The sequence below is a fragment of the Cnephaeus nilssonii genome (assembly GCF_951640355.1).
Source record: "Cnephaeus nilssonii genome assembly, chromosome: 11".
Lineage (NCBI taxonomy): Eukaryota > Metazoa > Chordata > Mammalia > Chiroptera > Vespertilionidae > Cnephaeus > Cnephaeus nilssonii.
In genome coordinates, this window is record NC_137082.1 from 71,254,288 (window position 1) to 71,280,459 (window position 26,172).

At 41.9% G+C, this 26,172-nt stretch overlaps 1 protein-coding gene across 6 annotated transcripts in view; it reads left to right on the plus strand.

The window, feature by feature from the left end:
• PTPRT (protein tyrosine phosphatase receptor type T) overlaps nucleotides 1–26,172 on the plus strand; it is a 932,116-nt gene that overhangs the window by 815,710 nt on the left and 90,234 nt on the right. For all 6 annotated transcript variants that reach the window (XM_079783687.1, XM_079783689.1, XM_079783688.1 and 3 more), the window contains one exon: nucleotides 4,688–4,836. In XM_079783687.1, the coding sequence (XP_079639813.1) occupies nucleotides 4,688–4,836 (149 nt within the window). The remainder of the gene's footprint in view (nucleotides 1–4,687; nucleotides 4,837–26,172) is intronic.

Sequence of the window (26,172 nt, forward strand, 5' to 3'; positions counted from 1 at the left end):
CAGTAAACTTCAGATTACTGCGTCTTAAAACATTCCCCAGCTCTAGAAATGCACCTGCAGAGGAATACGTAGGCTTCTGCAGGCTCTCTTTCCACCAGCTTTTGGTACCCCCTGCTGGTGAAATTGTGTGATCCAGTTGGCAAGAATTTCAGAACAAGGAGAAAAAGAAAATTCCAAGTTTGTGAAGTCACAAATAAGTGAGTCTGAAAGGATATGAGGATTCCATAAGTTATAGGACCATTCCCTGTATCACGTGACTATCTTATGAGGTTTTTGTTTTTTGCTTTTTGTTTTACATCTATAGCTGTGGCTCTCCTGCAGGCTCTGAGGAGGGGGAAATCTCTGACTTCTGTGAACATTCCATTAATTCCTCGAGCATCCCAAGAGTTCTGTTGACAACCACAGGAAGGAAATGCTAAGTTATTAGCCAAAAATATTCATAAGTATAAATATTCCAGGTCACAAAATAATTTCATGCAGGTTTTTCTTCCTTTTTTCTTGTATGTGTATTTTTCTAAGTGGTTATAATTTGCAGTCAGAGTAGGATGACAATCTTTCTACACTTCAGATTGTAGGGTTTTAAGTATAAATTTGTGCAACAAATTTGTTGAGCACCAGTTATGGTACAGCCGCTCAGCAAGAAACTAGAGTAGGTGCAAGAAGTCAAAAGCCCTTCATTTAAGAGGTTCTTGCCCTGGTGGGCGGGAGAGTTGAAGCACTGCGTGTGGACTAGTCAAGTGCTTAGACTGACATGGCAACAAGGCCTTGCTTGATCTCCTGCCAGGACGCAAACCAGCTATTAGGTCTCTCGGAGCTTCATGTGTTTCTCCTCCTTGGCTTTTAACACCTTTGTGATTTTATATTTGTTCTGTATTCTTGGTTTAGTGCCTGTCTTTGCCATTCATCTCTGTTCTGTGAAGGTCAAAGTTATGTGTAGTGATTTGTCATTGTGACCTCCTTCCATCTAGCAGAGATTGGCACATGTAGGTGCTCAATAAATACTAGTTGAATGGCTGAGTCAACCAAGCAGAGAAAAGAGCAAATATGTTTAGGGGAAATCTCAACAAGATATGACCCTGGAATGCCATTGAGCCTTGCAGGATGAAGAGGTGGTGGCCAGTGGAGAAGAATGGGGGCATGTTTAGGAAACGGAGTATTGAGGAATAGGTGCAGAAGGGAGATGAGTAATTGGTGTTTCCTAAAAAGGAGACAGGTGTGAAAAAGAAGGCTGAATTGAAGCTTGGAGCCACAGCCTGAAGGTCTCATATGGCCTCCTCACTGGTTTGGATTTTCCCTTCTCTTAAAAGGGAGGGGAATCAATTAAACTCTATGGCAATAGGAAAGGATATCATTTTTTCTTTATTACCAAGAAGATTTTTAATACTTAAAATTTGAATTCTGATAAAGTTAGGTCCCCAAACTGTGATTTTATGTTTTATTTCCTTCTGTATTCCCTCCATTTCTACTTTGTAGCATGTGTACCTGTTGCTGACACACCTGTCTATACCTTTTTAAATTATTATAGAGCATCATCATCATCATGAACAGGTAGCATTAACCATGAACTACTAAGTACTAGGGATGTCATATGTCAGTTTTTACAACTCAGTTGTCCAGTTTTTAAATACATGTTTTGGAGAGGCTCAGTGTTTCATATATTTATCCAGGTGTTCAGAGCTGCCCAAACATTTCTGCAAAATGCCATTTTTCATAGAAGCAGCGAGGCTGTTTTTTATTAACATTATCCCTTTGGAAAGCAATGATTTGTGCCAAAGACAGCTCTCTCTATATTATTTTACCCTGAATGGAATGAGATTGGTTAGGAGTTCTGCCCCCAAGGAAATATCAAAGACTCCAATACATACTCATTTATAGTTTTAAAGTTTGCTTTCTTATCAAGTTTCCTTTTATTTCCTCCTGGGGCGATGTGAGCAAAGCTCGAGTAGAGGCAAAGGATGTGATGTATATCTTTTCAAATTTATGATTAAGAAGGTCACATATACATTTTTAAACATATTCCTTTTTGATAATAAATGAAGAATAAAGCTTCAAAATGTCATCAGTAGCAGAATTGCTCATTTTTCTTTCGTTGGCGTTCCCCGCTCCCTGTCTGATTGCCTGTGGATGGTGAGAAAAACTGACCCAATGCTTCCTTGCCTGTTGTTTTTCTCTCTGCCTGGAATAGTTTCACTAGGAGAACAGTATGCTTGGGGCCAAAGCATTGTAAGAAAGATGCATTTCTACCCCTGAGTGCCCAGCTTTCCCCAGACCAATGGGTGGAAAGAAAAGATAAAGAATTCCATTTTAGACTGCATCTGTATACAAACTGTGGCCAAAGGAGGGAGGTAGCTGTGGCTCCAAGCTTCAATTCAGCCTTCTTTTTCACACCTGTCTTTTTCTCTGGGTGGGGATTTCCTGGTGCAGATCCACTCTCCATGCTTCTCCACTCTGCTCTCTGTTTTCAGAACTGGATTCGTAAGGACTCCATGCCACTGGCTTCTCTTTGGGCTCAGCTAATGAGAGCCACTGTAGGAGGTCAGGGGAGAGGAGAGGAGGTAGCCAGGCCATTGATGCCTCTGGTTCAGGATTAGCTGGCTCCTTCAAGAGAAGGCCACTTCTATGCAATGGCCTCTCTCCTTTTGGGTTCTGTTGACTGCTTCCTCCCCTTTCCTTCTGGACACACAAGTGGCAGACAGCTCTTCAGTCATATACCTTGGGTTCCCCTACACCCATCTCACCTTTGTTGGTGGTTCTTCTATGCCAGTGATAGGGAACATCCAGCCCATGAAACATATAAGGCTCGAGGAATCATTTGGTCTGGCCCTGCCAAGGCATTAGGGATGAGTTAATGAAAGTTTGACCAAATATAGAGGCTAATTTTAAGTTGACAATTTTGTATGGCCCAAGTATGATATTATAAATATCCAAACGGCCCTTGGCAGAAAAAAGGTTCCCCACCCCTGTATAAACTCTTCTCAAGTTACACTCATTTAAGTGTACCATCGGTCATTCTTCTGTGTGATCTACACCTAGGTCAAGGAGCCCATGCAAAGGAGGATGCTAGCATAGTGTCCGACTAGAATTGATCCTAGACGAATTGCTCTCAAACATCTCTAAGTCCAGGTTTATCCTTTCATTTAATACCTCTTCTGACAGAGAGATCATTACCTCTTGAAACGGCCTATTTCATAATCAGGAGGGCTCAACTTTGAATAATTATTTCTTATATGGCACTAAATTTGACTTCTCTGGGAAATCTGTTCTTCTCTCGTTGAGATAGGAGTGACCAAGATTGAATTTGAAACCAAGTTCTGTGACAAATGAAGGAAGACAACTGGGAGAATTTACTCTCAAGATTTTACCTATAGCCTTTCATATCATAGGAAGGAACATAATAACTTCATAATTTAGGTGCATAAATGTTGGGAAAACCCAGAGGGACCATGCTGCCTTTCAGACACATTTGAAGAGCTGTCATATGCAAGAGGGCTTAGTCATATTTTTACATCTCTGATGATAGATCTAAGACAAATCAGTTAAAACTTAAGGGAAATAGATTTCAAATCCATGTGGAGAACAACTTTTAACCCTTTAGCATTTTATTGAGGTGTCAAAGTCTTCATCATTTGATATAACTTGGGGATTTCACAGTGGGGCTGTTGGAGGGGGATTCAAACATTGGAATGTAGTTGGTCCAGTGGCGATGATGTTAAAACAAGCATAGCAGCTGTGTTGGGTGTTCACTATGCTATATGTGTTTCACACATTGTCTCTTTTAATTCTCACAACCCTTTGAGGCTTGTTCTGTTATTTGCCACAGTACACAGAGGAAGAGTTTACTGGCATAGAGGTTAAGGAATTTGCCCTGGGTCATGCAGCTGCCAGGTGGTAGAGGTAGGGTATGAACCAGGTCTGCCTGATGTTAAAACTAATGGATTTAACCTTCAATGGGCAGTGGCAGAATAACCTGGGGAACTTGGTGGCCATGCAAAGGTCCAGGCACTGTCCTACCTCCATGAGCTTGGGCCTGTGTGTGTGTGTGTGTTCAGCTCTCCAGATGATTCCAATTTATAGCAGAGTTTGAAAGCACTGCTCTAAACTAGGGTTATCATAAATGCCCATCTGGTTCTGAGAGTCTGTTATGCCTAAGTAAAAATCTATACATCAAGTTTAGCTTTAACTTTTCTCCTTTTGAGCTACAAGACTACCTAAACTGCACCCTCACCCACTGCCAACCACCAACCCCTACTTCAATCTACCATTGTTTTCTTAGTTATTTCATGTGCTCAATTCCTGAGAAAGGTCAGACTCCATTTAAATCTCATTCAGAGCCATGGGAACAGAAAGATCAATCTGGCCTCTCATGCCTTTGACAGGAGAGTAAGGGAAGCATCTTGCTAGTTTCACCGAATTCCTGTTCTAAGCTCATCCTGTTCCAAGAACACACCATAGTAGGGGATGAGGCAGGATGCATATCATATTTCTGAATAAATAGAAGCCACTAATGGTTTTAGAAGGATTTAGGTTTATTCCACCTTGACACTGGAGGACTCACCTTGACTCTGTTGCTGGAGACTGAACCAGGTTTGTGGTTGAGGATGATGGGTGGGGAAGGAGAGCAATCTGGTCTTCTCAGTGCAACTGGCACCATCTGACTGTGATTTTTTCCCTTGCACATGTCCCAAAGGAAGCTGGCCAAGAAGCAGAAGGAGACACAGAGCGGAGCCCAGAGGGAAATGGGGCCTGTGGCCTCGACCGACAAACCCACCACCAAGCTCAGCACCAGCCGCAATGATGAAGGCTTCTCCTCCAGCTCTCAGGATGTTAACGGATTCAGTAAGTTGAGCCCACACAAGGGAAGGGAATATCTGTGGTCCTGCTTGACCCTGGTACCTCTGCTGTGGACCCCTCACAGTGGTCAGGTGCTGCAGGGCATGGGGTTGGGGTGCTTCCCTGGGACGGCCCAGGATGAAAGTCCTCCAGGGAAAAAGTTGGGACCACCCATCCTGGAGTGAAAAGGAGAATTTAAGAATTTCCTTAAAATGGGGGCAGCCATTTTAACTGCTTGTGGCATAAATAAAGACAGGTTAAAACTAATAATAATAGTAAAAAAAAAAAAAAAGGAGGAGCAAGACATGGTTATGCACTTACGGAGAAAAATGTGCCATATTGAATTGAGTATCTTACACTTTTAAAACAACATTTGATATAAACCACATAAGGTAGATGAGTCTTGGATTATTACTGTATCTATTTTGAATGCTTAGGAAAATGAGGCTTAGAGAAGCAACTTCTCTCAAGTCCCAGCGCTGATGAGTAGCATATTCAGACCTGGAAGCTATGCCTTCCAAACCTTAGCCAGTTCCAAGCTCCAGCCAATGTTCCAAGTGGCATTTAGTCAGGAGCATCTGAGTCCTCATGCAGAGTTAATACAAGACACTGAGCCAATAGAAATGGCTGAGATTTCGGGGTTGGCCCCCCTCCAAAGGGCATCCTCCAGACTGGTGACCTAAAGTCACCTTGGTGATCAGACTCGAGAGAACTGACTTTTGTTCGGATCTTTCTGTCAGCCAGTTTTTTGTTTTTTTTCTGGGTTTATTGGAATGCAGGAAATCTAAAGGAATGTGAGCATGGACAGATGACCTCCACACGCTGTGTCAATGACAAATGGAAGAAACCATATTTTGTAAAAATCACTTTGGATGTGATCAGTTTGGGATGATTCAGATCTATGAAAAGATGAAAAAAGAAAAGAAGCAAATGTTTACTGACTGCCCTCCTCCTCACCACAGCCAGTGTTATTGTTCCCATTTTATAGAAAAGGTCTCCAAGGCTCATTGTGTTGTGCTGACCTACCCTTGAGTTTCACCACTAGTTCCTGATGGACCCAGGATCTGAGGGTAACTTAGACCCATTGTTCTTAACCTCCTGTGCAGCCCAGAACCAACCCATCCAAGGCAGTTTTCAAAATACGCATATCTGGGCTCCAGGCCTCACCCACTGAATCAAAATCTCCTGAAGGAAGAGGTGTATAGAGGGAATGAGGGATAGGGCAGGGATGAGGAGTAAGGAGGGATGTGGGTTTGGTAAAAGCCACTCAGGGAGTTCTATAGGGACCCTGGTTAAGAATACTGAACTTCAATGGCAGAAATGGCTTTTTCAAATATTGATGTGCTGCTTTGGGAAAGAGAGATTTGTTTTAAACTTATAAAAACCATATAAAAAGGTTGTGGGGGGGCAGTAATATGAATACTCTTATAGCCTTTGTCTTGATTCACAAGTTGCTCATATTTATGATATTTGCACGCTCCCTCTCTCTCTCCATATATTTTTTTCTGAACCATTTAGAAATAAGTTGAAGACATCATGACACTCTACCTCCAGAGAATTCAGTGTGTTTCCTAAGAACTAGGACAGCTCTTCAACATAACCACAATGAACTTATCCAACCCAAGAAATGTAACCTTATTTCAATACCTAATATACCAGCCCATAGTTGAATTTCCTCAACGGCCATAATATTTATTATTATTATCATCATTATTATTATTTTAATCCAATAAAAGTGATCAATTAGATTGGTCATCATGTCTCTTCAGCCCCTGTCATCTAGAATAGCCCTCCCACCTGTATTTTATCTTTCAGGATGCTGACATTTTTTTAAGGGTAGACCAGTTGTCCCATAGAGTATTCCCCAATTAAGATTTATCTGATTTTTTCATCATGATTACATTCAGGTTAAACATGTTGGCAAAAATACAACATAGGTGATTTCGTGCGTATCTCCTTGCCTTCTATCAATAGACACATGCTGTCACTCTGACCATTATTGATATAGCTCAGTCTGAGCACTTCTTATACTTGAGTAATGGCTTTAAAGACAAAGTCTAATGGCACATAGTGATTATTTCATGAACAAATACTTAGCTTTCATTTTTCTCAGAGTGCAGAGCAAGTTTCTGGTCTGCCGAACCATGAAGCCAGTCCTTTTCCATTCTCAACCAAGATGAATTGCTGGGACTCATACATTCCCTGGGGTCTGGGAAAGGGGGATATTGGCATGGGCCAGGAGAGGGAAAGAAGGGATGAGCAAGGAAATGGGCTTGGTGTTTCCTTACTGATCCCCCCAGGCACTGGCTGTATTAACTTGTCACTGACTTTCCTGCTTTTGGCCCAGGGGCAAGTCTAGCTGATGACAAATACTGACCGAATGCCACCCGTTTGCCCAAAACCTTTCCTCTACAGGCCAGTCTCCTGTGCACACTTTTTTTGCACTTATAAGAACGTCCTTGGAGAACTCTGAATGACAAATAAATTATGGTCAAAGACCCATGACAATCATTGTGACCTCAAAGTTGTAGGTATGTGGCCTGAAGCTTTCTGACCTGAAATAAAAACCTGGGTAACGCCGATTTCTTAGATTTTAAGGGGAAACATCATCACCCTCTTCCTCATGGGCCAAAACTTAGACTCTTAAGAAGAAAGCACCTAAGACTGAGGTGGATTAGCCAGCCAGAGAGGAACAGGCAGCATACTGTACAGAATCTAATCAGATATTTTAAAGTCCAGAGACACTATTTCCAGATGACTGATATGTATGTTTTATATATACTCACACAGAGACATATATGTATATACATTCATTTTAATGATACTGCTTTTTAAAAAGACAGGAAAAACAAATTTCAATTGACACTATACTCAATTATTAAGAAATGTTGCATTTGTTTGAATAAATCAACATGTTAGGATTTAATCTATGCATCTACTGTCCTCAGGCTATAGCCACAAACATGCTCTGGGTTTCTTCTCAGTGCCCTGGAATGCATCCGGTACCTTTCCAAGTGCCTTGTGGAACCACTGGAATAAGATTTGAGGGAGAAAAAATATATAAGTAATGCTTACACTGGAGATGTTGAAATTGCTTCTGAAATCACCCTGCTGTATATAAAATTGAATCTATTTTTGAGGCATTAGGGAAGTGACTGCTTCTGTGGCAGTGTCTTTAGGAGGCCCTAGGATTACTTGCAAATGTTGAGGAAACATTGAGAGAAGCAGAGCACAAGAATAGATGTCACATTGGAAAAGATTACAGATGAATGTGCCTCGAGCAATTATTTCATTATTGAACAGGTGGGCCCTGACCTAATTCAAACTCTGCTTTTCCATGCAAAGGTTTATTTTCTGGGGTTTTCTAGTCCAAGTCACTGCTATGCTAAGTTCTGCAACATCCATTCACTCAAGCCCCCCAAATTTGGGTGGCTTGGGTGATGCGGCTTTGTCGGGTATGGGCCATTGCTTTGACATTCTTGAAAAAAGGAGTGCATGTCATATTTCAAGGACAAACAATGTGCATTGTTTTCAATTTAAAGAAATGTTGGCTTTAATCAAATAATCTGATTTTGATCTTATTGCCCTGTGTGCCTGGTTGTTGTTGTTTTTTCTGACATCTTTCACTCACTGGGGTTGTTTCCTGGGTCTTTTTTCTGGGGCTTTCTTCTTAGATCCCTGCTTAGATCTTCATCTTTATATCGTTTATTCATGGTGTCATCTTCTCCTTGTTCATTTTCAGGCCAAGTCAGAATGCTTCAAAACAAATCCCTGTTGAATCCCTATTATAGGGACTTTGGTTGCCTGCCTTTCCCATATGGCATTTGACAGACTCACTTCCTCATTGGGTACCGTTAGTTAACTCTGTCTTTATTTTTATGCTTTCATTCTGTGGAGTGGTTCCATCTCTGGTGGGTGAAGACAATCCAGGTCAAAAAAGGGTCAGGCACTGGGCCTTCAAGCTCTCTGCTGAGTAAGGAAATGGGCATGGCTGAGGCCTTGCCTTGGAAGTGAGATTCAATGGTCATTTCTCAGCACTTAATATATGCCTGTCCCTGTGCCATGAGTCTCAGGCACAGTTTGGGGACGGGGATTATTGCAAAAATAAGTAAAATGGGGCATCATTTTACAAAGAATAAATGTTTTCTCTTACAAGTTTTTCATAGTTTATGAAAGTAATTTTGCAAAGGAGTGATAGATCCTATTCTTGTACAAGAGCTAGCTAGCAGGTTTGTTATTACCCTCATTCTACAGATGAGAAAACTGAGGTTCAGAGGGACTCTATGCCCCACATCACACGGGCATTTGCACAGTCATAGTGAGGATCCATCTCTCCTGATATCAGTTAGGTGCTCTCTGCCTAGTTCTGCAAAGAATTTGGGGAAATATCCTATCAAAGTACCTAAAATAAGACAGCTGTTAGAGAAATAAATAATCAGGATCGGGAAAACATAAATGAAGACAAGAAGGTCAAAGACAGGTTATATTAAAATGGAATTTATTATGTTAAAAAAGTAAACTAAAGATGCAAGCTGGTAACTTTCAAATTCCAATTTGCCTCTGAGCTTCCTAGTAGTGAAAGCCCAGAGAGGAAGTTAACTGTTATTGGCACTTACTAGATCTCATGCTTTATACAAACCCCAGTCTTAAGTCTCCTAGGAACCCCACAATTAAATAATATCACCATCTTCTAAATGAGGAAACGTAGTTTCAAAGAATTGAAGTAAATAAGCTCAGAGTTGCACACATAAAGAGTACGGATGGGATCGGAAGCCAAATAGCAGTATCTGGCTTCTCCTGTACCATCAATGGCAGCCCACCGCTCACAGGTCTCACTGAGTGGGGCCACTGAGGCTGGGAGCGAGCTCAGCGCCACTTCTCTCCCGATGGTCAGCCAGTTTTTCAACCATGTGGGCAGAAGCCGCGGCCACAGCTGTGTCCTACATGGAGGCCTGGGGCAGGCCCTGGCATAGAGCCAATCAGATCCCCACGAGGTGCCAGGCTCTGAGATCAGCATGTTCAAATATGGCATCTTAGTCCATTTTCACAGGAACCCTGTACAACTGGTATGTTTGTTATTAGCCCCAGTCTACAGTTGAGAAAACTGGTGCCCTGAGACATTAAAAGACCTTCCTTGATTCACATGATGAAGAGATAGTGAGGTCTGGACCCCAAAGCACATGTTTTACTTTCAACACCAAGTGCCTTTGTCTTTCCTCTCCCCTTTAGCTTTCTCTCCTCCTCAAAGCTAGCGACGGAGAGAAAGGAGATCAAGATGAAAAGCCTTGCTGGCTGGGAGCTCAGGGCTTTACCTTGGTTCCTCTGTCCACTTCAGAGCCTGAACTCCTGGGGCATCGGATGCTCTCACAGGCAGAGTCTGTGGGAATTGTCACAACAGCTTCTTAAGAAGCTGGGACTGTAGACCGATGGGCCCATCCTTGGGCATTCCTGAGCTGGTCCAAGCCCTGTAGGTGGACAGAGAGATGATCATGCAATGACCCCTGTCCACAGAGAGCTCACAGCCTAGCGACGCAAACAGATGGTTCAGCAATGAGCATCTTGACAGAGCCCAACAGGGGCTGCAGTAGCAGCCTGCACTAAGAGCCACCAGACCCTTCCCCTGACTTTGTACCTCCAGTGTGACTGAACATATACCTGGTAGGCAGCACGCACGCAGTAGCCTTAGGAGATATTTGCTGCTGCTGAGGAGGGTGGGTCCTGATGCCTGATACCCCACCTGTCTTTCAGCCCACAGACCACATAAAAGTGTTTCCTTACAGGCAGGTATGGAAATGTTCAAGCTTATACCCCATGAAGTGGTTTGGCAGAGATGGAGCAGGCGGGGGGAAGCACCAGGCAAGATTTTAACCTGGTTATTTTAGAAACATGTTATGTAACTAAAACAATTCAAATGGAGAAGACAGATCATGACTTTTTCAATGTAGTGGGGATTGGCTGAGGTGATGGCAAACTCCGGAGGAAGATTCCTTAACCCTTTCAGGAGGATGGTGAGCCAGCTGCAGAAATGGGTCTCTGGAAAGATTGGTCTGACTGTGGCCTTCCCGGGAGAAACGATGGATGTGATAGCACGCCATGTTAAGGATTGCTAATGACACCTTCCCTTTGTTCAGGAGCTCCTCTGGGGCAGTCATTTTGCGAAGCGCTGTTCACATATTTTCTCTAATTTTCAAAACATTGCTACTGTCTTGATGTCATAAGTAAGGAAACCTAAGCTCAATGAAGTTAAATACATTTCTGCTGTCCCATCCTCATAATACCCCAACTTAACCTTTTACTCTTTTGCTTAAAATCCTTCAGTGCTTCCCCATTGCCCCTGAGGTAAATCAAGGCTAAAGTCCTCAGAATGAATTCCTGGGCCCTTCATGGTTGGTGACCAGTACATACGCTGGCCATTGCTCAACGATCTGGCCCACCTGATACTCATTGAGATGTGTTTGGATGGATGAATTAATGAATGAATGGATGAATGAGTGATGGAACTGGCATTCAAACTAAGATTTTCTAGCTCCAAACCCATGTTTGGTTCCAATTCTTCTGGTAATGAATTCTGTGTTCTTTTAAGCCAAAATCTTCTCTTGTAACTCCCATTCATTCATTCCTGGTTTTGCACACAAGTATGTATTGGTCAGCAACCATATGCTGGCCCTTGTCTGCCCTCTGGTGTCACATGGATAATGAAGCCAGTCTTTCTCTTCCTGTCTCTCCCACTCCTCTCCCAGCTGTTGGACTGCTGCCACCTGTATGCCCTGGAGGTCCTTCCCTGAGGCTAAGCAGTCCCCACATCAGCCTTCTTCTGGATACGTTTCTCTTTTTCAATCTACTCAAAATCTTGAATGACACCTCTGTTTCCATTTGGCCTATGTCTATGTCCAAGACAAATATGACCCCCTACTTGGGGCTTAATTGCTGGAAGTTCAGAGAGCTGCCATTACCCTCCTGCTGGATTCCAAACCTGGGTTTAGAATACAAGGCTCATGTTTGAATTAACCTCCAAATGTCTATCACGTATCTACCCAACAAGGCTGACTCATTCAGCCCAGGGGAAGATGAATTTGAGGGCCCAAGAAAAGGACTCTATATTTCATCCAAGCAGAATCTTCTTGTGAGATTTGACCCTGTTATCCCAGCGTACTGAAATATTTTTGATTTCTGATTATTTCGGCCAGTGAGCTCACGTAATCCTCCCAGTTTGGGGCTTCAAAATGTAATAATTATTAATGTTCATAATACCAATTATTGTCTATTGAGCATTAATTATGAGCCCATTTCCAGCTGAGAGTTTCATATGCATTATCTTATCTCATCAGTATGTTGGGAGGATTAAATAACTGTTATGATTGTCCCTGATTATTTATAGGTGAGGAAACTGAGGTTTAAAAAGTGAGGAACTTGCCCCAGACTTTATAGCTTTAAATAGCTGAGCTGGAACTTAAACCCAGGTCTGTTTGACACCCCTAAGCCCACAGCCAAGACCACTCCACTATGCTTCCCTTTGTAAGGCAGATGTATTATTCCCATTTTATAGAGGAGAAACCAAAGTCCACAGATGTTGAGTCATTTGCTCAAAGCTGTGGTTCTCAAAATGTGGTCCCCAGATGAGCAGCATCAGCATCACCTGGGAACTTTTTAGAAGTAAATTTTTGGGCCTCACCTCAAACCTACTAAACCCCATGCTCACTGTTTGTAATAAGCCTTCCAGGTGATGCTGACGCATGTTCAAGTTTGAGAATCCTAGTACATGGTAAACCCCAGGATGGCAGCTTCCAAAGCCCTGATTCTCCATGTGCTAAGTTGTCCTGACAACAGTAGAGTGACAGGCACACTGGGAGAGGAAGGCTCTACCTCCCCTTTCTTGGAGTAGATTCACCGAGGAGACATTGACACTTGAGGACCTGAAGGATGCTAAGCCCGTGGATAGCTGTGAGGTCCCCTCTAGAGGTCCCCTCCCAACCATCTCTGGAACTTTCTCTCCTTTTGTCTGACAGCAAACATCCTAAGAGTCAGGGTGGAACGAGTGGAAATTTACAAGGAAAAGCAATCATGAGTCACACAGTGAAACCAAGATTTCAACAGAACATTGTGAAGATGATTTTTTTTTTTAATGCCCGAAATTCTGTTTGCAGGGACAATTATATTTTCTGGGTGCTCCAGGATTAAATTGAATCTAGGAAAAGAATTGAATGTTACAAGCTCGCTGCCTCCAGTTTTATCGAATATTTTACAGGGGTTATTGAATATTTTGTGATCATCCACTTGGTTGACAGATTAAAGGGCACACTTATTAAGTTCCTGGTAACTCAATATTGAATGGGATTGTTTATTGCTGAGAAGTGAAACATGGAAATTTAAGTAGCCTTGAAAAAGTTGACAAATTATCCATCACAAACACTAAGGAGTTAAATGAAGACAAGTTTCAGAGAATAATATTAGACTTGAAAAGGGATATCATAGATCATCAAAACCAAAAAGTTACATTAGACACCATCTGATCCAACTCCTCATCTTAAAGATGAAGAATTGAGTTTTCTCAGGGTCATTCATTGAGTCACTAGCATAACCTGGCCTAGAATTGAGGGCTGTGATCACTCTAGTCCTTGTCTCATGGTCTCCTGCAGAAGACTAAACTTTGGTTAATAATGGTTTGTCTTAAAATATTTTCTGTAGACCACCAATCTGATTTCTACACAAAACAGATCCTTCTATAATTGAATTGTATTTTTCGTTTCCTGGTTATGGGAGAAGCTGAGGTGTTCCTTTAAGTATTCATCAAATGCTGACTATATACCAAGCAATGTAGGAATTTTAAAGTTAAATAAGACACAGTGTCTTCTTTCAGGAATATTACTGTCTTCCAAGAGGAGATTTGGAAGTGGATTGGTTTTAATTAATGTGATTAGTGATTAGAGAAAAGACATGTATAGTGCCCCAGAAACACTGATCAGAGTACTTTGCAAGGAAATGGATTTTGATTTGAAGAGGAAGATTGTCCCAGGTGGAAGTGACAAAGGCTTCGAAGTGTAAGGGGCATGGTGGGCTCAGAGAAGGGGGTTTGAGGCACAAGGTGCTCTGTTTTGAGCTCATATGGCCAGAGATGTGGAATCTGTTTTTGGGACTTAACATTTGTAGCCTCATCAGATTCACTTTCCAGGAAATTAGAGTGATCCTAGTGTTATGTGCCTTTGCATGTTGTTGGAACCTGGCCTCATGTTGTCCTGATTTGTATAGGTTCAGGTTTGCATGATAGATAAGGAGGGACAGCGTTTTATCACCTACAGGCCTTTCCTTTGTGAGCTGGCCCAGGCATTGCTTCTCAATACCCTTCCAAAGAGACCTCAGTAAAGCTGCAAAGCTGAAGTTGCTTTTGACAATTTATGCCAGGCCTCTATATCTTGAGGAGAAAATAGAATTGTTCTGTACACCTCACAGGTGGTCCTGAATTACAACAGGGCGCTTACAAAGTGCTTGCTAAAGTAATCAGGGATAAAGAAGTGATGTTGAAAATGTAAATACACAGTTGCTAGGTAGCAGAATAAACCCAGCTTAGAGACCTTTTTTTTTTCCCCCTCAGCTCAAAGCTACAGCCTTGATAAGTTGAAAACATAGCTAATAATTCAACTAGCTAACATTTTGTGAGTAATTACTGGATTAAGCACTTTTCATGCATCATTTCATTTCATGTTTTCAACAACTCTATGAAGCAGGTTAGGGAAACTGAGCTCAAAGAAATTAAGTAACTGACTCAAGGGCACACAGCTACCAAGAAACCAAACCTGGGTTTGGACCTGGGTTTATATGGTTGACTTATCAGCAGCCCATTCTTCCTGAAATACTTTTTTTGCTTGACTCCTACTCTCCTGGGTTTCTCCTTCCTCCCCAGCCATTTTCTAAGCTTCTTCACTAGTTCTTCCTCTGGTTTCTATCTTCTAACCATTGAAGCATCTCATTGTATACAAGATGGTTGAAGACTTTGCCATGAATAAGGAAGCTGAGGCACAGTGAGATGAAACCCATTCAGTGGGATGCCCAGGATCACTCAGCAAGTAAATGAAAGATCCAGAACATTGAACCAGGATTTACATGTGAGCAGTGCCGATAAAAAAGCAATCAGTAAAAGCTGAGGGCAAACAGGGGACTATAAAGAGGGCTGTGCAGATGTGGTCCAAGTGCAGAACCTTCTGGTCATTCACCCGGGCCCTGAGATGGAACTCAGAGTGTAAGAAGGAGTCAATGGATTAGGTGGCCTCCTGGTTGTCTACTCAGCCTGGATTATGATGGGATCTCAGTTTTGTGTTGTTGTTGTTTTTAAGAGAGAGGGCTCAAGGGAAGAAGGGATGGAGGAGAGGATGGGAGGGGAGAGAAAGGGAGAGGAGAGGAGAGGAGAGGAGAGGAGAGGAGAGGAGAGGAGAGGAGAGGAGAGGAGAGGAGAGGAGAGGGAGATATGTGAGAGAGACACATCAATTGGTTGCCTCCCACAAATGCCTGGACTGGGGACAGGGATTGAACCTGCAACCCAGTACATGTCCTTGACTGGGAATGGAACCTGCGACCCTTTGGTTTTCAGGCCAACACTATAACCCCTGAGCAACACCTGCCAGGGCAGGATCTCAGTATTTAAAGCAGAATTTTCTGATTCAAAGTAGAAAATTCAAAGAGCCTGAAGTCTGATTTATATGTTAGGGATTGGGGGTGGATCTACACACCTTAGAAAATCAATGAAGTCATATGATTAACTCTACCACAAAGGTCAAGGAGCCCTCCTAAAGTTCTTGCCCAGGTGGAAGGTTGTCCCATAGCCCCAGAGGTGGGAAGCAGATATAAGATAGGAATTGGAGGTTTAGAAAGGGCACATCTTTAAAAAATAGCATTTGAGAAAGTGGAAGAAAATATTAAAGGGCCAAGGTTAGGCAAAACGCCTCTGTCCTCTGCATTACCATTGCCATCATCCTTTGATGGTCTCCTGCTCATTTCAGAAGGAGGGTGTCCTGATGTTGCTTACTCAGGCTGGCTTTTGGTGGAATGCTCTTGACTGTTTTGAGAGAACTATTCACATCACATCTAATATATCTCTAACCCAAGCCTACCTCGAGAGTGGGCGTACATCAAGTGAGAAGATCCCCCAACCAAATTACTAAGTGTCGGTGACACACACAAGACAAAAGCAGTTCTACTCTCAAAAAGCCCATGATGTGACAGTGAACACAGGCAACAGTGATATGACATGATGTAGTAGAGAGATGCTAGTGCCTGGTGAGAGGAAGCTGTCCTGGCCCATTAACCATGTGATTCATCTCCCCTCAGGTGGTTTGCTTTTCACCTTAACAGCCATGTGAGTTGATTTCCTAATTTTATGGAGGCTGCAAATAAAAATAAAAATTATATATCTTAGAACTAAAACAGGAGGCGGTATGTTAGACACAAGAGTAAAGGCCCACTCATCAGAAATACAGTATAGATTCATCATGACATGTCCCTTTGCCTTACCCTCTACATCAATTCAACACCAAGTTTGGATTATTCTACATCTTCAATATGTCTGGAACCCATCCACATCTACTGCCTCCATCCTTATCCAAGTCATATGATCTCTTACCTCAATAAGATCTGTAGCCTCTAAATCAGCTATTTTCAACCTTCTTCATCTCATGGCACACATAAACTAGTTACTAAAATTCTGCAGCACACCAAAAAAAATCTATTTTTTGCCGATCAATTGACAAAAAAATAGCTATAATTTTTATTCATTCACGCCAGGCAGCTATTGTTGTGTTGGCTTTTGTCATTATTTTATTTGACAATCTAAGGGAAAAGAGGTCAGTGCCCCTGACTAAACAGACAGCTATTGCATGTTTTAAATTTTTGCAGCACACCAGTGTTGAAAATCACTGCTCTAAATAAGCCTCATATTCATTCTTATCATTCTGTAGTCCACGTTTTCTTAACAGCCAGGGAGAGCTATTCAAGGTGAATCTGAGCATGTTGCTTCATCCATCCCTGGCTTCTGATTGTTCTTAAGCTACAAACCAAAGTCCACATCCTGACCTTTCTTACAGGTCTTGCCCGGCCATCCTCTCTAGGTTCTCACATCTCACTGCCCCTTTCTCTGTGGGGTCCAGGAGTGACACTACCTTCTTGTTTTGGTGCTTCCCCTTTTCCACACCCCTTCTACTAAAGGACCTTTGTTTATGCTGTTGTATCTTGAGCAGGGTGGGCAAACTACAGCCCACAGTCCAGATACAGCCCACTCTCTGTTTTTGTAAATATTTATTTGAACACAGCCATGCTTATTTTTTAAAAAAAATAGTCTATATGTAGCTGCTTTTGTGCTATATCAGTAGAACTGAGTAATTGCTACAGAGACCATCTAGCTCACAAAGCCTAAAATATTTACTCTCTAGCCCTTAACAGAAATGTTTTCAACTCCTCGTCTAGAGGACTGGCTACACCCACACTCTGTCCCTAAATGACTCTGTTAGATCTCAACTCATGGATTTCTTCCATTCTCCACCACTTTCTCCCCAGACCAGATTGGATTTCATTGTTAGGTGCTATCATAGAATTTTGTTCCCTTTTTTCTCAGCACTGACCTCATCTTCCAAATGGGTTTATTGAATGTCCAACCCCTGTGACAGATGGCAAGCTCCAAGGCGGGGGCGGGGGAGGGCGGGGGGCATTTATGGCTTGCTTACTACTATATCCCCAGCATATAGCATGGTGTGTAGCACGGAGTGCCCCCCCAATTCTTACTTAGTTGAATGCATAGGTGGATGGATGTATAGACAGATGGGACTCAAGCATAGCAATCCTGTATACTAAGTAAGAATAAAAAAGGATATTTAGAAAGCCTGGTACAGCTCACACTACATACTGTTGTCCTGTTTTCTGCATCCAGAATTGAGTGCAGACAGAAAGGAATCAAAGAATACTTCTTTGCCAGATTTCAGCATGTCTCCCACCCCTGCCACCAACCCCTCGTCTGTCAACACCAACAGGAACTTTACAAGTTTCTTTTTATGGTTCCTGCAAAACTGGGAACTGCTACTCAAAGTGTCCTCAAGTAGTTGGCCATTGGCTGGTCTGGGGATGTGATACGATCATTTCTCCGGTCAGGGAGAAAGGAAAGGGTAACCGCTGGTGATCTTTAGACTCAGATAGGCTGCTATCTCGCTCTGCCGGTGGAATAAGCCAGAAACACAGTAAACACAGGAAGACGATGTAACAGCAGGTTGTGGTTCTCTGTTGACTGGATGGCCTCCCAGATAGCCACGGGAACATCAGTTATTTGAGAAGGTTATGGGAGACAGTGGGCACCTGTTATATGGGTTTAACATATATGGTATGAAAAGTTGGCTTTCCCACACCCCTTGTCCTGGGAGTTAAGATGTTTCTTTACTTAATGAAACTTGCTTACTAGGAAGGGGTTTCGATCATGTTGGTTTATGAGGTGAGAAAAAAAGCCAAGATGAGTTGGTAGAATATAAATAGTAAATGAAAATAGGCTTGGGGGGTGAGGGCATATATGGGAGTGGGGTGGGGGGGGCAATGGTAAGATATGTATATATATAATACCTTAATAAAAAAAATTGGAAAAAAAAGAAAATAGGCTTGTTGGTCTGCTTCAAGATGATCAAGGAAATATCATAGAGGAGTTGAATTTTAAAGGATGAGTGGTCCGAGTTTGTCAAGGCAGAAAGTAAGACACATGTTATTGCTCTTTGTTCTGGTATAACACACCATGTAGACACTTAATGGCATAAAACAACAACCCTGTGTGTTTATCACAGTTTTGTAGGCTTGGAGTTTGGGTAGGGCACAGCAGGGATATCTTGTGTCTGTATGAACATGAGGAGACTCAGCTGGAATGGCCTGCATGGCTAGAAATAACTGGGACAGTTCTCCAAGGCCATGTCTCAGGGACTTCGGTTCTCCCTCGAGTGGCATCTGCTGAGGATGGGATGTCCAAATGATTCTTTTATTTGCATGCCAGACCCCTTGGTTGAAATGACTAGAACATCTGGAGCTGGCTGGCATTGCCCTCTCCCTCTGCATCTAACTCAGGCTTCCTTGTAGCATGGCTGACTCATGGAAATGAGACTCGTGCATGACGGCTGCTTCCTCCAGAGCAAGTGCTCTGAGAACACCAGGAGGAATGCCAGTCTTCTCAAAGCTTGGTCCAGACTGGCCAGCATCACTTCTGATGCACATGATTGTTAAAGGCAGTCACAGGCTAGCCTCAGAGAGTAGAGAAACAGGCTCCACCTGTCAGTAAGTGGAAAGGTTTATGCCTGTACAAAGAGAAGAAATCGATAGTCATATTACAGAAACTACCATACTGTTCTAAAAGAAGAGAATACATGTACAAGGGAACTGAGGTGTTAGAAAATCTACTTGGCTGATATAATCAAGAATAAATAGGAATATTTTTCAAATATCCAGTTTCCACTTGGGTTAGAATGGTAATTTTTCCATTACTAGCACATGGTTCACCAGGGTCTCTGAAGATTTTCAGAATCTGGAAAGAGCTTTTGCTCTCTTGTACAATTTTCTGTGAGTGTAGATATATTTGCTAAAATACAGAGTCCAAAAGACATCAATAATGTGAACTTCCCTCTAGGGCTTGAGAGAATGTGAAGGGCAGGTCTCTGCCCAAGGTGCTGATCCTTCTAGAGGTCAGACTGACCCTGACCCTTTCCTCCGGAAGTCCCTTCCCTTGGATTTGTAATTATGGTTGTTTTGACCTTCCTGGAGTATTTGGAGTTTTAGCTCCATGGGGTTAAGTGGTGGGAAATGAACCTGAAAAGAAATCAAGGACTGTTTTAAAAGGTTTCAAAAACTAGAGAGTTAGAAATATATTGTTTTCTGCAAGGAGCTAACACAGATTTGAAGAAGTGGAAGGGCAGGATTATGTCTAACATTAGAAAGATTATTCTAGGACAGCAAGGAGAATAGTACTGGAGTGGGAGTTAATAAGGCTAATAAAAGCTAAGTATTGTTTCAGATTCAAGAAAAATGACAGCACAAAATATTGGTCTACATGGAAATTTTATTTTACACATATATCTACACCCACACTCGTACCCACACATATCTGGTTACAGAATCAACAGACACTGCAAACCAGTTGGTGTGGCCAAATCTTCATCATGAAGCAGGTGGTAGAGAAAGGATGCTCTCCAGCATTCCAGTCGGGAGACTGCTTTTAAGTTCACAAGTATTGAATCTGTCTCTCTGCTTGGTCAGTAAATATCTTGATGGTGTTATGCCTGGAAATATTCGGACATGTTTGATTTTTGAAATGACTGTCCTTATTCAGTTAATGTCTCATTGGGCCAGTTCAGTTTTTCCAAAGTAAAAACCCCTTTTCATCTTCAGGGACTTTGATCTAGGTTAGGTGAAATTCCCTCTGATCTACAGATGTGACGGAGGCTCCAAAAGGAAGAGAATCATTCCAAACTAGCAGTCACTTCTGCTTCTGCTGCAGTGTAGACCCATGTGGTCCTCCACTGAGTCTTTCGCCAGCTGTGCCCTGGCAAATGCATGCACTTGCAAAGCTGCTCCCTGGACACTCGCTTATTAATATCTCTTCTCATTCTGACACATCACTCTCCTTTCAAATTGACCCATCAGCAGAGATTCACCGAATAGTTCAATGTCATTATCATGCTTTACTTATAAAATAGCTACTTGCCTGGATTTCTCTGCAGTTTTAAAATGCAAACATCACCATGCTTCTGTCCAACTAAAAGCCTGTCACTGGGTCACCGTATGTTTCATGGCCTCTAAGCCTTAGAATGATCTGATTCCTGTCTACAGATTTGGTCTCATCTTTGACCTCTCTCTGGATTGCTCAATAGAGTCCATTCATATTAACTTTCTATTCTTTGAAAACATTAAGTATTTTCCAACTTCATGGCTTCCACAATTCTGTTTCCTCTCCCTAGAATATTCTTCCACTCTATCATTTGTTATTTATTCCCTATTTATACTTCATATCTATGATTAACTGTCACCTTTTGAGGGCTTCCCAATCTCCAATCTAAATAGTGACCTTTTTGTTAATAGCACTATGTTTTAGTCACTCCTGGTGTGAATCACAAGTGTCATGTGTGCACATGTTTATCCACTTACGAGTTTTTTGCTTAATGTCTGTCTTCTTCACTAAGCTGTAAGCTCCAAAGTGCAGAGACCAGTTCTGTTTTGGCTAGCACTGTATTTCTGGAGACTAGTATAGAGCCTAGCATATGATTGATGCTTGATCAGTGTTTCTTGAATGAATCATATGTTAATTTGATTCAAGGTGGATCACAGTGATTCACTTTTAATTATTCTGTACTCAACCAACTGTTCTTATGCACTGCTGGAAAAAAATGAAGATTTGGAGGCATGGAGATGACTAAGGCTGCCCTTATGTTTGACCCCATAGTGGAGGTAAGGAGACCCTTGCACTAGTCTTAGAGAGCTATATGGGGAGCACTTTGATTTCTTAAGAAGCCTTAATCTTGCTAGCTTTGTCCCAATCATCACCTCTAAAGGCCTCATAATCAAATACTAGCTTCCTTAGACTGTAATTGAGCGAAGGCCTGGAAACCAAAGGGACATCTTCGGATCTACTCTGTGGCCCCTGCTGCTTCTGCCCTCGTGACCTCTCCTGTCCCCTCCAGAAGGCCCAGTGCTTCCAACTCCTTTTTCTTTCCTTCTCCTCCCCACTCCATTCACTACTTCCTCTTCTCCAACTTTATTCCCTTTTGGGTCTTGCAATGTTTGGGAAAACATGAAAAGTCTACTTACACTTATGAATTAAGGGATATGCTTTATTGTCTTTAAAGAGGAGAGTAGAAAAATGTAACATTTATGGAGCCCTACCTATATGTCAGGGACTGGGCAGGATGTTGTACATATGTTATATCCTTTAATTCTCACAAACTATAGAGCAACAATTATTATTAACACTAGGCTTCTTTCACAAATAGAGACTGAGGCTCAGAGAGATTAAGTAACTTCTCAAGGTCAGATAGCTAGTAAGTGATAGATCTTAGATTCAAACTTAATCCTTCTCTTGCATATGATCTTACTACTGTAGCCCACTTCTCCCACTTCTAAAGCCACTGGGGGGATGGCATAATTTAATAGTGATGTCTTCAAATCCCAGGATACAGGCTGTTCCTTACTCCATCTGTTTCTAGTATTGCACTATTCTCCTTAATGGTTAGAGGATAACAAGCTTCAGAATCCTGCTGCCAGTTACTCAGTCAGTAATGTTTGGTGAGCACCTACTATGTGCTAAACATGTTATAGGCTCTCTTGCTACATCAGTGAATAAAACAGAAAAAATCCCTGGCATCATAGAGCTTACATGGTAGTGGTGGTTGGGGACAGAGAGAAATAGGAAACAAACAATGGACAATAATAAAAGATAAAAAGTATATTATAGAAAGTGACAAGTGCTTTGAAAAAGTGGAAGAACATAAGTGTGGCTGGGAGTGATATGTGAGGGAGTATTTCAGTATTACAGAAGACGAAATTGGACCAAAGACTTGAAAAATATAAGCTGTGCAAGCCATGTCAGAAAAAACGTGTTTTTGCTAGAGACTCCCAAGGCAAGAGTGTGCCTGATGTGCTCAAGGAAAAGCAAGGAAACTAAGACCATGTTCCAACTATAAAGGTCCAGAGAACAGGTTTTAATGATGGAAAGTCTGCAGTGTTCTTGGTTGGATAGGACTTGGAACTCCAAGCCAGTGAAGTCCATGAGAAGCATGGACTTCTCTGAATCCAGATCCTTCTAGAAGCACTATTATAAATGGGTTAATCCAAGATGCTTCCCGAGGACAACAAAGACCCTTGTACCTATGTGAGCTGAGTCCACTGCCATCCTAGCCTCCTGAAGCAGAGAGCAAACCGATAACCTCCAACCTCCTTGTCTATGACAATGCACATGTCCATCTATAGGAACCTCTCCTGAAGCCACCACATCCAGGATCTCTCCTCGGTGCTGATTCTGACTTTTCTTGGCCCAGTAAGGTCTGGCATTGAATGCTACCAGCACTTGCCCATTACTGGGTTCTGCTATGACGGCAGTCTGGCTATACTGGACTAGGCCAAGTCCTCATTTAGGCCAATCACTCTTGCTATGATAACAGTGATTTCCCTGCCTTTGCCCCCAGATCTAGTACATTTTCCCCATTCAGACTTATGACTTGGTCCCTGCTTGGAAAGGAGCCCAGTGTAATGTTGTTAGGATGTTGGCTGGCACAGTCACTTCTGTCATTGTTTTCTAAAAGCAATGTTGCTTTTTCAACTGATCCTAGACAGGGCGAGTGTTTAGTTACCATTATGGGCCATTTACTTAACATGAAAATTTATTAGTTAGTCCATTGTCTAGCAAATTCATCACACTGCACTTTTTACTTAACAGAATCACTTAATTAGTGTTTTATTACTGGAATCGACTGTCAATTATGTGGCTAATTCATTTACGTAGGGAATGAATTTTTTATCTGGGTAAAGCCATTCAAAGTGCATTGTTAACTCTTTAGTGATTAAAGTTATTGTCAATGGCAATTTATGTTATGAGGAAAATTAAACCATTTATTTTCCTTGACATGTCAGTTGTTGGTAAAATGTTTGGAGAAGTGTAGAAAGGGAAGTTTAGAACCTTTCATGAATTAAAGAACTTACATTAACTGAACGAATCAGACACTTAGCAAAGCTAAGTAAAATCAGTTGGAGGGTTTTGATTGGACCTCTTGGAATAAATTGTCATAATGTAATCTTATATGTTATTTTGCTGTACTATCTATACATGCTATTTGTTGACATTATTTCTTTGGATTCTCACAAAAGCATTGTAGAGTGACATTTGGGATTTGTGGTTGGCAGTCTCTAAAATGACGCAAATAATCCCTGCCTCCTATTTGACATCTTTTCGTAATCCGGTCCTTGAATGCAGGCTGGATCTAGCCACTGACTTCTAATGACTAGGATGTGACAAAGTGTTCGGATGTAACTTTCAATACTAGGCTGTGGCTCTCATCTTCTCTCACTGTCTCATTTGCTTGCTCTGTGGGAAGCTCTGTTGGGAGTTGCCTATGGAGAAGTACATGGGCAAGGAACAGAGGGAAGTCTCCAGCCCACAGCCAGCAAGGAGCTGAGGCCCTTGCTCCAGGAACCCATGAGAAAATTAATCACCAAAGATCATGTGAGTGAACTTGAAATCAGATTCTCCAGGGTTGAGTCTGGAGATTCGAACATAACCATAGCTGATAGCTTGAGGGAAACCTCATGAAAGACCTTGAGTCATGAATGCTACACTCAGATTTTTGACCCACAGAAACTGTGATATAGTAGATGCTTGTTATATTAACTTGTTAAGTTTTAGGGTTTTTTATGTAGCAGTTAATATATAGCTGAACAAGTGAGATGTTATAATAATTTACCAAAAGCCTTTCGGTAAATTACAAGCAGTGGAGCCAGGATTTAACCTTGTTTCTTCTGGTGCATTTCAGTAGACAGACTTTGAGGGGTCCTTTAAGCTCCGACATCCCACAAGTGCAACTATTCAGTCTATTTCTCTATGACAGCGATTCCCTTGTGACCTGCACACCTTCATCACCATGAAAAAAAGCCAATGGAAATGGCTAAATATTTTGTATCTACAACCTGGTAATAGATTTATTTTGTATTTTATAAAAATATATAAATTAATTTTTAAAAAAAGAAAAAAAAAGCCAATGGGATGTGAAGAAGCTGGTGGGCTGGCTTGCAACACTGATCTTTGCCATGTTTTATCAGAAATTGAGTCAAAATTCCTTTTTTCTGGCTCTAGTCCTTGTTCCCTCCCCCACTGAATGGTTATAACAATAGTTTCCAAACATGACTGACCCCAAACTAAAACTGCTAAGTTCTTAGGTCCAGAGTCAGGAGCCAAGGAATCTGTGTTTCAGATGCTTTCTGAGTGACCCGTCCAGCACCAGGATTCGGGGTCCACTGCATTATATACAAAGTAGGCTGCCGTTTCGGTGATCAACTTCTGTAGCCCAGCCCTTGGGGGTCTGCCAGGCTACACCTCAGTGAGCACACACTGCATTATTAGTTCTGGTGGGGGTGTTAGGTATCTATTCTCCCCAGAATAAAGGCTTTGGTTGCTTGGAATTTTTTGTTTGGTTGTTTTTGGACAGTGCTAAGCTTCACTACCTCATTCACACACTAAGAGCATAAAGGACAGTGTTTGCTTTTTTGTGAACAATGCTAGAATTGTTCAGGAACAGATTGCATTTCTGAACTGGAAGTTCCTTTAGAGACCATCCCTTGCTACTCAAAGTTCAGGTTCATGGACCACCGGTCTGCCTGGGAGCTCACCACAAATGCAGATTCTCAGGCCACATCCTAGACCCACTGAGTCACAATCTGCATTATAAACTATACTCATAGAATGTATAGTAACGTTTGAGAAGCATTGGTCTAATCCAACTCCCTAATTTTTTTTTTACTTTATTTTTTTGCTGACACTATTACAGATGTTCTCCATCCCCTTCCCCACACTTTGCCCACCTCCACCCAGCCCCACCCCAACATCCCTCTGGCCATCGCCACAATGTTTTCTATGGGTTCTGCATATATGTTCTTTAGCTAATCCCTCCCCTCCTTTCATCCAGTCCCCCACACACGCCCCTCCCCTCTGACAGCTCAGTCTACTGCATGAATCCATGCCTCTCTTTCTATTTTGTTCATCAGTTTATTTTGTTTATTAGATTCTACATGTAAGTGAGATCATATGGCATTTGTCTTTCTCTGACTGGCTTGTTTCACTTAGCATAATAATGTCCAGGTCTATCCATGCTGCTGCAAAGGGTAAGATTTCCTTTCTTTACAGCTGAGTAATATTCCATTGTGTAAATGTATCACAGCTTTTTTATCCACCCATCCACTGTATGGGAGAACCTATTCACCAATCATACATCGGATAAGGGGTTGACCTCCAAAATATATAAAGAACTTATACAACTCAACACCAGGAAAACAATGCAATTTTAAAAAATGGGCAAAGGACCTAAATTGACACTTCTCCAAAGAGGACACACAGATGGGCAATAGACATATGAAAAAATGTTCACCATCACTAATCATCAGAGAAATGAACATTAAAACCACAATGAAATATCACCTCACACGTGTCAGAACGGCTATCACCAAAAAATCAACAACTCCCTCATTTTAAAGATAAGATCCACAAAAGTGGAAGTAATTGTGCAAGACAATTTCATGACAAAACCAGGATGAGAATTCAGGGTGAAAACTCAAGAACTATTTCCAATGTCAACGTGCTGT